Here is a 12,147-nt window from a genome sequence, read left to right as displayed (position 1 = left end):
CCCACCAGCAATGTACTAGGGTTCCCTGTTCTCCACATCCTTGCCAGCACTTGTCATTGATTGATTTGATGATAGCCATTATGACAGCTGCAAGGCGATACATCATTGTGGTTTTAATTTGGATCTCTCTGATAATCAGTGACTTCGAGCATTTTTCAAATGTCTCTTGGCTATTTATATATACACTTTGGAAAGTTACATAGTAATGAGTATAATGGAGAAATATCAGGCAAGGACAGTAGGTAGGGAATTATAGGAAATTAGAGTTATTTTATATTGGTGATCAGAGAAATATGGTTAATAATGTATGTATGGACCTAGTCTTCAAACCAAGTGGCCTTTTTATCACTATAATCATCATGGTTATTATTTCACAGAGATCAGGTGAACACAACTGGACAGACTGCAGTCAGCCTTGTGTGTTATCCTCACACAGTATTAAGAACAGAGATTCAGTCTTAAAAAATGTTGATTATTATGCTGCTTTGTTTCTGAAACCCTTGGGAGAAAATGTTAAATATAATGTAGCCCAAGTTTTACTGATTTTTTTCAGCATACAAAATTTTTAAAGGCTACATGGGCAAAGGTCAAATTTTGGAGACACTTTAACCTGAAAGGAGAAAAAAAAAAAGCCTTGAGGCTAATAGCTTCTCTCAAAAACAGGAAGAAAATAAAAGACTGAAGACCTGAGGGAAAACTAAATAGAACTATCTCAACATCACAAACTGTGAATGGGAAATTCAGAAGTTAGAGAAAAATGTGCCTGTCTCTAATCTAATGAATGGGGAAAGTAACACTTAAAAATGAGTAAATTTTCTATTACTTATAAATATGTATCCTTCCAAAAATCATGAGATATGTACATTTCCTAAAAATAATTGTCTCAAAATAACATGGGTTATTTGCTACATAATGCTAAGAAATCATTCAGCTTGGAAATCATAAAATAACTTCGAAACTGCTAGTCCATATCCAAGCATACAGACATGCTTAAACAAGCTGTTTTGTTACACATAGATTTTTAAAAATCATATTTTATGTATATCTGCTTATTTTAAAAAGTCATAAACAAAACCCATATGTGCTTATAGACTCTACAAAATTCCTAGACTTAAATGAATAATCATTGAATAGGAAATTTCAGACCATTTTCACAAGCACTTACCATTGTCTTAAGCTAACAAGGCTGTCTTTACAGCAAAGCATAATAGTTTCAAATGTAAGGTAAATTACCAAGTAGAATGTTCTCTTTTAGTGAGTTTGGATTTGAGAAGGTGAATTCTTTAGGTGAGTAAGACCTAAATACTGAAGATATTACTGTGATACCCCTGTGCACCTTAATTTTAGACTTGTGGAGAATAAACAAGCAGATAATACCAGGAACAAAGTTTATACAAGACTGTAATCCTTACCCCTGTGCTGAGCTCTGCTTCAATAAAAACCTTTCTGCTAGGCTCAATAATCTCATAAACCCTGTTAGAGAAGCTGCATTTCTACTATTCAAACTCAAATCCAGACTGATTAAGTATATATAGCAACTTTCTTAATCTCTTTCTCAAAAGAGAATTAGTCTGCCTGAATTTTGAATCTAACTCTACTTTCTTTGAAATAGTAGATTTAACCATTTTCCTTAGTCAAGCTAAAATTAGGTTCCAGTTTAAACATAAAGAAATACTAAAAGGGAAAAAAAATACTACAAAAGAAGAAAGCAATGAGACTTTTTATGGGATATCCAGCATTTATTAACAATCTTACTGTCAGATTTTAATATCCTAATGATACTCTATAAGTTATTCTTTGTTTTCACTTATCTGACTACCTTTGGAATAGTTAGCTGTTTACTAAAACTGTGGTGAAAATTGTCCTTTAGTCATCCATCATTTGTTTTTAAAGCAAATGCTTTATTTACAAAAGCACCTTTTAGCTGGTGTGGCTCAGTGGTTGAGCTTCAACCTATGAACCAGGAGGTCATGATTCAATTCCAGATCAGGACACATAACCAGTATTGCAGATTTGATCTGTCACCCAGCAGGGGCTGTGCAGGAGGCAGCTGATCAATGATTCTCTCTCATCATTGGTGTTTCTACCTCTCCCTCTCCTTTCTTCTCTGAAATCAATAAATAATATATTTAAAAAGCTTAATTTGCTTTTTATATAACAAATAGGACAGATATTTGTTTTAAATGGCTCTGTATTACTTCAATTAAAAATATTTAATGTTCTGAAATACATCCAAATAAATTTAAAAATATTTTTTAGGGTTTTGTATTACATTTAAATATATTGAAAACATAACCTCCCATAAGACATGACATATAGTAGATGCTCAATATCTATATTAAAATAAACAAATCAATACATTTATAAATGCATTTATCTGAAAAGCTTTTTTTTTCCTTTAAAAAACACCTTTGATGTTAACCTTAATTTAACCATGCAACACTCTAATTCAATGTTCTGTAAGCATTTTTGGTTGTTTGCCCTGAGCAAAACTTTTTAGCACAGTCCTCCATATATGCATTTCTATAAGTTTTATATACTTTATATATCTTTAGTAATATATTAAATATATTATAAACTAATTCATACAAAGAAACCAATTTTAAAGTAAAAATACAGTAATCAAGGTCTGGCTAAATTTAAAATTATTTTGATATGTGATTTTAATGCTTGTCCTGGGTGTAATAGAGTAAATGAAATGAGAGGATCCATGGCTATGACTATCACATTATAAAACTTTTCTTTCCAACTTCCTCCATAAACTTTCATCTTTCATGAAATTTAGCTTGCATATTTTTATTTTCCCTGAAGCTAGGTGATTTGTGCCAAGTAACCACAAGATGATTCATTTATATTTATAACCAATGGGCTTAGGAAAAATTGCACAATTTTTTTAAAGTTTGGCACAACTGAGAATTAGTCTGTCTGAATTTTGAATCTAACTCTACTTTCTTTGAAATAGTAGATTTAACCATTTTTCTTTGCAATATTCATGTGTATGCAAATAAAATAACTTTTATGAATGAAATCATTTGTAGCAATTAAATCAAAATGATGAGAATATTTTCTTGATATTTTCCTTCAAATACTTTCTCTAAGCTGAACTTTCTTTGAAAGCAGTTAATTCAAATTGATTGTTAAAATGTCACCTTTGCCCTGAGAGAATTTTTTTTTTTTAATTTTCCCCAAAACTTCTGATAAGTATATCTCAAAAGTTTCCCAAGCAAATGCACCTAGTAATTTTCCTAGGATATATGAATCTACAACTTTTCCAGATAATACCAAATTGTTTTCAAAGGTAGTTGTACATATTTACCTTTTCTATGCTGTTTTCTCTATATTACTGTGGTCATTTTTACTATAACCAAAAGAGTAATTGTTTCACCCAATGGCATATGTGTTTTTATTTTATTTTTTATTTTAAGAAAGCTGTGAATAGCATATAACTTTAAATTTCTTTTTAAAATAATAAATTTAAAAGTTTATAATCATGTTCTGCTTAGTGTTTAAGTATCTTGATGGCCATGAGGGTGTCATACACTCATTAGCTGATATATCAATGCACAAAAAGTGTTAAAATTCATCATTAAGATGATGTAGTATCATATATAATATGCTATTTTTCTTAGAATATTAGCATCTATATTCATGATGATTTATCCCAGGAATGCAATATTGGCTTAATATTGAAAACCAATAAAAGAATTCACTGTATTAATAAACTTAAAAAGAAACACCATAAAATAAGAATATTTCAGATCCAAATAGTTACTCCAAGAAGGGAAAGCCCCCAGGAATTTCCTTCTACATTCTAACTTGTGGGAAAAACAGCACGATTAAGAAGCCCCAAATATTACAATGTGTGTACTAGGTATATTCAATGTAATTATGACACACACACACAAAAATGGATTCACTTTTATTTCTGAAAGAAACTCTAATAACTCAACGTAAGAGTAGAATATATTCTTGAATAATAATTATCAATTATAAACCCGTGACATATTATTATACTACTTTAGTAACCAGATGCAAAGGCCAGGGGAAAAATTAATATTATCATTACTATGTCTTTAAGATTCAATATCTTATCTTTAAAAGAAATACTCAATAAAAAAGTGGTATTCATTTGAAGCTGTAGTAATGATTAAGGCAAAATAATTGTTTAAGCTCAATGAATCTGAAGTCTTGTTATTTTATCAAGTACATTTAATAGTGATAGATATATATGCAAAAAATGAATTTAAAACTGAGACTTCTAAATTATATCCATTATTTCTTACTCTAAAAACTTCTGGAACTTAGAGGTGACAGATATGTCTGAAAGTTCTCTTTGCCAACCAAAACAAGGACAACCCATCTCAGTTATGAACTGTCATTAGTAATTTAGCAGAGACAGAAGGCAGTTCAGCCGAGTAGACAGAAAATTAAAACATGGGCAGCTCCTGATTGGAAATTTATTCATAGCAGGTAATGATATAGCACAGCCAGGATCCCTGGCATTACTCAGAGTGAGATATTTAATTCAGAAAACTTTGATGATGGTTCTTGAATCAGAGATTATAAATGGTGATAGGTTGTGACATACAGATAGGATGAAATGAGCATCAGCAACATGTCTCTACAGAAGCTGATTCTATATAAGATCAATGTAATTTCAAAGACTATTACAAGTTTTCAAAAAAAAGAGGCTTAGGTCTTAGGTAAACCATGTACCATTTTCATCTATACTTTTCAATGGAGTATAATATTAATCAACATATCTAAGGTAAGGATAGGAAAATAACTCATTTTAAAATATGAAATATACATTGTAGTTTCTGAATTCATCTGACTAAGGAATAAACCTAAAATTATAGGCAAAGTAGCTATTCTATGGAAAAAGTCATAGTAAAGGCTTGGATTTCCTTGTGCATATTCATATAGGGGTTATTCATCAGAGGCAGTTACATTCAACTTATGTCATTTACCTTTATAAAGAAAGTAAATAGCTTACATTGGATTTTGTGTGCTTTTTTATATTTTCTAGCTATTGACAACAGCATTGTTTTTAAAAGAAAAATGTATTTTTTTTAATTGCCTATTTCAGCTATAACTCTCTACCGCAGAAATACAGGCAAGAAAAATCATATTCCCACATAGACAGGCATTACAATACATTTCTTTGGAATTTGTAAAGTAGCATATTCAGTGTGTGAGGCCAACTTGTTAGATGTGAGAATTTAAAACGTAGCCTTAAAATTATTTAATGTTCCTTCTGTTGAAAAGAGGGGCCTGTGTTCCTTACCCTCTGAATCTGTAACTGTCTGACCAATAGTTTATAGCAGAAATTATGTGTCAATTTCCAGATCCAGACCTTAAGAAATGTCTGCCTGCATGTCTGTCTTTTGAAATTCTCACTCTTGTGAGATAACCAGGAAGCCAGTGGAGAGGGCTAAAATGGGAGGAACAGAGGTCCTTTTAATCTATAGCCATGGCTGAACTCCCAGTTGACAGCCAGGGTCAGATGCCAGTCATGTCAGTGAAGCTCACTTCTTTAAAGTGAAGGCTCCACCCCCGAATGAAGTCACTCCATCAGACATAACATGAAAAAGAGAGTTGTCTGGCTGACTTATGGCCAAACCGTAGATATAGAAACAAAATGAACAACTACTGTTGTCTCAAGCCACTAAATTTTGGTCTGGTTTATGAAGCAGCAAAGATAACCAAAAGAGCAGAGTAGTATTTGAATCATGAATGCTCATTATAAAATGGCTTTCATATTACAGGAAAGCAATGCTACATTACATATGCCATAACCAACCAGAATAAAAGGAGGGAAATATAAAAAGCCTGATAAATGTCATCAGGCTAATATACATTTTGTCAATAAAGATTTTAATAAATTGCACCTAATGTTGAGAAAATAATTTCAATAGCATGAGGAACTATTTTATATATTGAAGAACTAAGTATGTAAGAAAATTAACTTTGGTGATATATTTTGGCTTTGTAACAAATAGTATAAAACCTACATAAGAACTACTACTTCTTTAAAATTTGGAAAATTTTGTTGTAAAATACAGCAAAATCCAGAATAAAACAAATTCATTGTTAAGAGGAACTAAGCCTATATGACAAAGTAAAAAAAATAATAATAACAAATAGTAAAAATAAATAAGCTAAAACTGTAATATACATTATCAAAAGTAAGCACTTGAGAAAGATTAAAAGTTATTTTAATAACAAAAGAAAACATGATTAAATAAAAAAATTTAACTATTGATTGCTATAGTAGAAATTCTTAAAACAATTATGTATAATCCCGTTCCTTTAGAAAGTTAATAACATGAAATGGACTTAGAGTTTATGGTGCAGAAAAATATATTATAATAAATATTTTAGTAAAATACAGAATAATTTTACATAATAAAATATGCCCACTTAATGTATTTCTTTTTAAAACACAGTTCTACAGAGGAATAGTTGCTTCAGAATCAAATTTAACCATTTTATGTATTTATTTCATAAGGCACAGTTCTACAGGATATAATTAAATCTTATTCACCCAAATATGAGCCAGAAAATTGAATTAATTATATTTCTCTCCATAATCAACATTTATAAGATTTATTCAATAATGTAATTAGTGGAGTTATATCACAAAATTAGAACAGGTTTAGTCCTTTTCACTAGTTATAAATCTATACTATAAAAGGCAACATTGAAAAAGATGATCAAAACACCAAATACCTTTACAGAGAGAATTGTATTATTCCACCACCTTCTTAAAATGACAAAACTGAGAGCCAGAATGATTAAATGATTTATAGGAGAGTGAAACTAGGCCTGGAACCCTGCCACCCGCTTTTGCCTCCTGAGTCTTTTCTCATACATTATTCTGCTTCAGCTGGCATGAGTGATACCTATATGGCTATGAAACACACAATCATGTAAGATATTAAGAAAAGAGTTTTAGCAAAACAATTTCATCCATATAGAAGTCACAAATTTATACTGAAAAACTAGAATTCTTCATTTCATCAAATTTATTGCTGAAGCATTTTTCTACACTGCTCATTTTCCAGTATGTGAATGTTTGTATAATATAAAACATCCAAAAATTAATTAAATTCTTTCCAAAACACTTATTATTAAAAAATTTAGCCAAAACTGGTTTGGCTCAGTGGATAGAGCATCAGCCTGCGGACTGAAGGGTTCCAGGTTCAATTCTAGTCAAGGGCATATACCTTGGTTGCAGACACATCCCCAATAGGGGGTGTGCAAGAGGCAGTTGATCCATGATTCTCTCTCATCGATGTTTCTAACTCTCTGTCCCTCTCTCTTCCTCTCTGTAACAAATCAATAAAATATATATATTTTTAAAAAATTTAGTTGTACCTTACTTTTAATATGCCTGATAATGATTTTCATTGTATTTTTCCATATGATAAATTGTGGAACAAGTTGAGAGTATTTTGGCTTTTTAAAAACTTTTTGCCATATCATGATAGTTAGATTTAATCACTTAAAATACCCAGTTTTTAATACTGGTAAAAGAAATCAAAGATGCATTTAATTTTAAGAAACTGTTTCAACACTATAACTTAGCTTATTATCTTTAAGATAAATATGAGAATAATACTTACCATGCATAAGTAGAGTTGTTATTCAGAATAAATAAAATGTGTGGCTATATAGCTAAAACATTTGACACCATGCATGACATAGTATATTGCATACTAATAGTGTCAGTTCTTATAATTATTTAGCTATAGTCAAAAACATGGTATTATTAAGATAGAAAAACATGAGGTATAATTTTTTAAAAATAGCCTACTTAAGACAATATGTATGTGTTTATTAAAAGGAAACTTGCTATGGTTAATTAAACCTAATAAAGTAGTCTTTTGATATTAAAAATACTTCACGTTAATCCTTTTAAATGGGAATATAATCAATATATTTTAAATAGCAAAAGATTTGTAAAACTAAAATTTAATCTAATTTACCATGAATTTATGTTATAAAAAACAAGTCCAAATCTATAAGTACCTTAAACATTCTTCATAAAATTATAAAAATTCATTTTAAGAAATTAAATATCAAAACAGTAACAACAACAAAAGAAATTAAATATCAGTGAGGGTATACATACAATGAATTTAGTGAAATCCTATAAAATCCATTTTAAACAAAGAGAACATTTCAATATTACAGGTACCTACCTGGAGTAGGCAAACAATCGACTATCCCAAAGATCATGATTCCCTCTAGGTCCAGAATGAAAATAACAGGAATCTGTCCCATCAAACATATTCAATCCGTCCTCTGAATTTTTTGAAGCATGGCTGTGTACCATATCTAAGAGGACTGTAATACCCATCGAGTGAGCTGTGTCAACCAGTTCTTTTAGCTCTTCAGGAGTTCCATAACGGCTAAAGATAAAGAACACAGCAAAAACAAGATTGTATCATATTTAAAGCAAACAGTCAATCACTTACTGAGAATCAAATGTTTTACCAGCATTGTACAACATACTTTAGATATGCAAATGCATCATAATACTTTGATACAAGTCAAAGTTGCTTAATATTTGTTATTTAAAAAAGGCAGTAAAGAAGTAGGAGCAAGGCATATGAATAATTAACAAGAAAAATGCTCAGAGAGGAAGAGCAGTGGGGACAGACATGAGAGAGAGGCATTTGAAGAACAGAAAATTGGCAAGTGTAACTGGCATGGAATGATCAAGAAAAAGATGAGGTCAATCAATCAAAGGACTTGTATGCATGAATATAAGCATAATCAATGGACACAGACACTAGTGAGGTGAGGGCATGTACTGGGGGTGGGAGTTGCCGGAGAGAGGTCAATGGGAAGAAAAGGAGACATATGTAATACTATATGTAATACTTTAAACAATAAATAATTTTTTTTAAAAAGATTAGACCAAAGTGATGGCCAAGACACAAATCACATGGGGTCTTATGCACCAATATAAGACCTTTGGCTTTTATTCTGGAAGGAAGTCACTAGTGGGTTCTGTGCAAAAGAGTGACATGATCTAACTTTTATTTTTAATTATCATTCTGGCCACTGTGCAGAAAATAGTTCAGGTGTAAGGAGGGAGGTAAGTCTATGGAGATGTAGGAGGATAAGAACAAAATAGAGTGACCAGTTAAAGACCTATTAAAATAACACAGGTAAGAGAGAAAAGCAACTTGGACCAGAGTGATAGCAGCTGAAGAAGCCAAATATGGAATACATTTGAAGTTACATGTGGCTAGGTTCTTTCAAAAAAGAAGAGTCAAGTACATTGCAAAAGTTTTTGGCTTGAACAAGTGGAAGATGGTGATGTCATTTTACTGAACTAGGTAAGATGGAAGGAGGAGGAGGTTGAAAAATCAGGAACTTAATTTGGAAAATGTTAAGTATTAGATATCCCAGTGTCAACTAGACACTGTTTGAAGTTTACAACAGAGATCAGAACTAGAGAGTTAAATTTGGGAGTTGGCATATAAAGTATATTTAAGCTATAAAAATGGATGGGACTTAATAAGACCCCAAGATGCTTCATATACATAGAGAAGAGCTGAGCACTGGGAGATCCAATCTTTACTGGTTATGAAGAGCAAAGGAAATAAGAAAGAAACAACAAGAAAGATGGGAAAAACAATAGGGGGTTTCAGTATATAAAAACCATGGAAAGAAAAAAGTTCCAAGAAGGTGTGAATAACCAATTGTGCCAAATGCTATTGACAGTACAAGTAAGGGCTTATCTTTTAGACGTGACAGTATGGAGGCTCTGAGGACCCTTGACAAGAGAAATTTCAGTGAGGAGGTGAAGAGCCTTCTTGGAATGAGTTTAAGTAAAAGGAGAAGTGGTGGGATTACAGAGAGTAAGTAAAGGTTATTTATTCAAGGGGAATTGCTCTAATGAAAAAGAGCTAAATTGAATATAAGTGGTTTTTCCATGTCTTAAATTCTATCTACCTATTCCCATTTCACTCTTCCCCAAGTTAACTTTTAATTATGCTTTAGATCTCAGTTCTAACATCAGTTCATATCTAATGTAATATGATCAGACATCTGATTCTATACTACGACAGTACCCTGTTGTTTTCTTATTTGCCTCTATTACAGATAGAAATCCTAATATGTAGGATTATTGGATTCTGTCTATATGCCACCACAGTATAATCTCCTGGAGGCAGAGACAATATTAGACTTGTTCAACTTGTGGTCATTCAGGTCAGCACCTCTTCAATGGCTTAGGACCCCTTATGTCTTTCTGCCCAGAACCACATTCTTTTGATTTAAGCCTGGGAAGAAGGATAGTCCTTTAATATGTAGTATATGTCCTACCAATGGACTCCTCAGTCACCTTCCTATATGAGTCAATCTTTTTCCATAAAAGGATGTGAGCTCTTGCAATGACTTCCATAAGACATGACTTTCTAACTAAAGCTTGGGCTCCCAAATACATGAAAATTTCAACAAGTAACTAGATATTCTTTATTAGAATTGTTTCATTTAAAAAAAAAATTAAATCACGGCCAACCTCTAAGGCTGACACAAGTATCTATGAGCTTAATAAAAAACACTAAGTTTCTGTTGACTCTGTTTACCCTAAAATAGTTTACAAAATGACATAATATAAAATGTAAAAATTCATTTTATTTTGTTTTTGCTCAGGAAAACAAAAAAATGGATATAATGGGTCTTTCATTTTACCTTGAAGCTGCAAAGAAGCTTGTGATTTGGTAACCAAAACTGGCATAATAAGCATGCTCCATGATGGCCATCAATTGAATGCAGTTGTATCCTATATAAGCAAAGATCAGATAGAGATTAAAAGCCACATTAAAAAACAATAAGAATATATATATATATATATATATATATATATATATATATATATATAATTCTTGTCTAATGGCATTAAGTTTTACATACGATAATCTATATACATAAAAGCCTAAGCGACTGTTTGACCATTCGACCATTCAACTGGTAGCTATGATGCACCACCAGGGGCATCAATGTACAGGCATGGAAACATGGAACAAACTGATGAATCTCAGAGGGAAGGGAGGAAGGGGTGTGTGGGAAGAGATTAACCAAAGATCTTATATGCATACTAGAGGCCTGGTGCACAAATCCGTGCATGGGTCCCTCAGCCTGGCCTGTGGGGAGCGGTCCAAAACCTGCAATCTAATACCCTCCAAGAGCTCCCATATTGCAGAGGGCACAAGTCAGATGGAGAGTCCCTATAAATGACCTAATCATTTTGAAAAGTTCAACTACTTTAATATATTTTGTTTTTCTGACCTTCTAACACAAATTGAACGGTTAGTTCTGAAAAGTTATACATACTCTAAGCAGCTATTTCAAATGTCTTCATTTTAACAAGTAACAAATTATATGCAAATATGCTCTTAATTTCGATTTAGAATATTAAAGATGGCAATCAGCATATGCTAAACTTCAGCTGCACTTGTAGTATTCATACTAAAGATTATGAATGCTAAATAAAAATAACCAATTGCATGCCATATACTTTTTATTGTACCTTTTCCCTTATGTTTCAGTTATTCCACCATACAGCATAAAATATAGGAGCAAATCCATGCCAAAACCAGTTTGGCTCAGTGGATAGAGCGTCGGCCTGCAGACTGAGAGGTGCCGGGTTCGATTCTGGTCAAGGGCATGTACCTTGGTTGTGGGCACATCCCTAGTAGGGGTGGTGCAAGAGGCAGCTGATTGATGATTCTCTCTCATCAATGTTTCTAACTCTCTATCCCTCTCTCTTCCTCTCTGTAAAAAATCAATAAAATATATTTTAAAAAAATAAAACATAAAAAAAATATATAGGAATAAGTCCATTTTTCCACAAGGTAGCTTTGACAGTCAGCATTAATTCTACTTTGCACTATTTCATGTACCTATAAAATTACTCTAAAGTTGCTTGTTGCACACATATGCACACATAATTGCATGCACACACATAGGACCTTCCTTCCTCTATCTGAAAATCTTGTGTGCACTAAATGAAGTGACTCAAGGAGGCATGGGACCACTGGAGCCTTGAATATGGGCTCATGCCCCATCTTTGCCTCTGGGGTGAGAGACACAGAAACTTGCACCTGCTATTGTCTGCCAGAGCCA

The 12,147-nt window shown here is 32.2% G+C and overlaps 1 protein-coding gene across 1 annotated transcript in view; it reads right to left on the bottom strand.

The window, feature by feature from the left end:
* The window catches only part of GBE1 (1,4-alpha-glucan branching enzyme 1), a 284,975-nt gene that overhangs the window by 136,738 nt on the left and 136,090 nt on the right, over positions 1 to 12,147 (bottom strand). The window contains exons 6-7 of the mRNA XM_084875638.1: positions 10,714 to 10,804; positions 8,208 to 8,417 (exon numbers count right to left, since the gene is read on the bottom strand). Of these exons, the coding sequence (XP_084731764.1) occupies positions 8,208 to 8,417; positions 10,714 to 10,804 (301 nt within the window). The remainder of the gene's footprint in view (positions 1 to 8,207; positions 8,418 to 10,713; positions 10,805 to 12,147) is intronic.

Source organism: Pipistrellus hanaki (genome assembly GCF_964339955.1).
Source record: "Pipistrellus hanaki genome assembly, chromosome: 2".
Classification (NCBI taxonomy): domain Eukaryota; kingdom Metazoa; phylum Chordata; class Mammalia; order Chiroptera; family Vespertilionidae; genus Pipistrellus; species Pipistrellus hanaki.
This window is presented reverse-complemented; position numbering and strand designations above follow the sequence as displayed.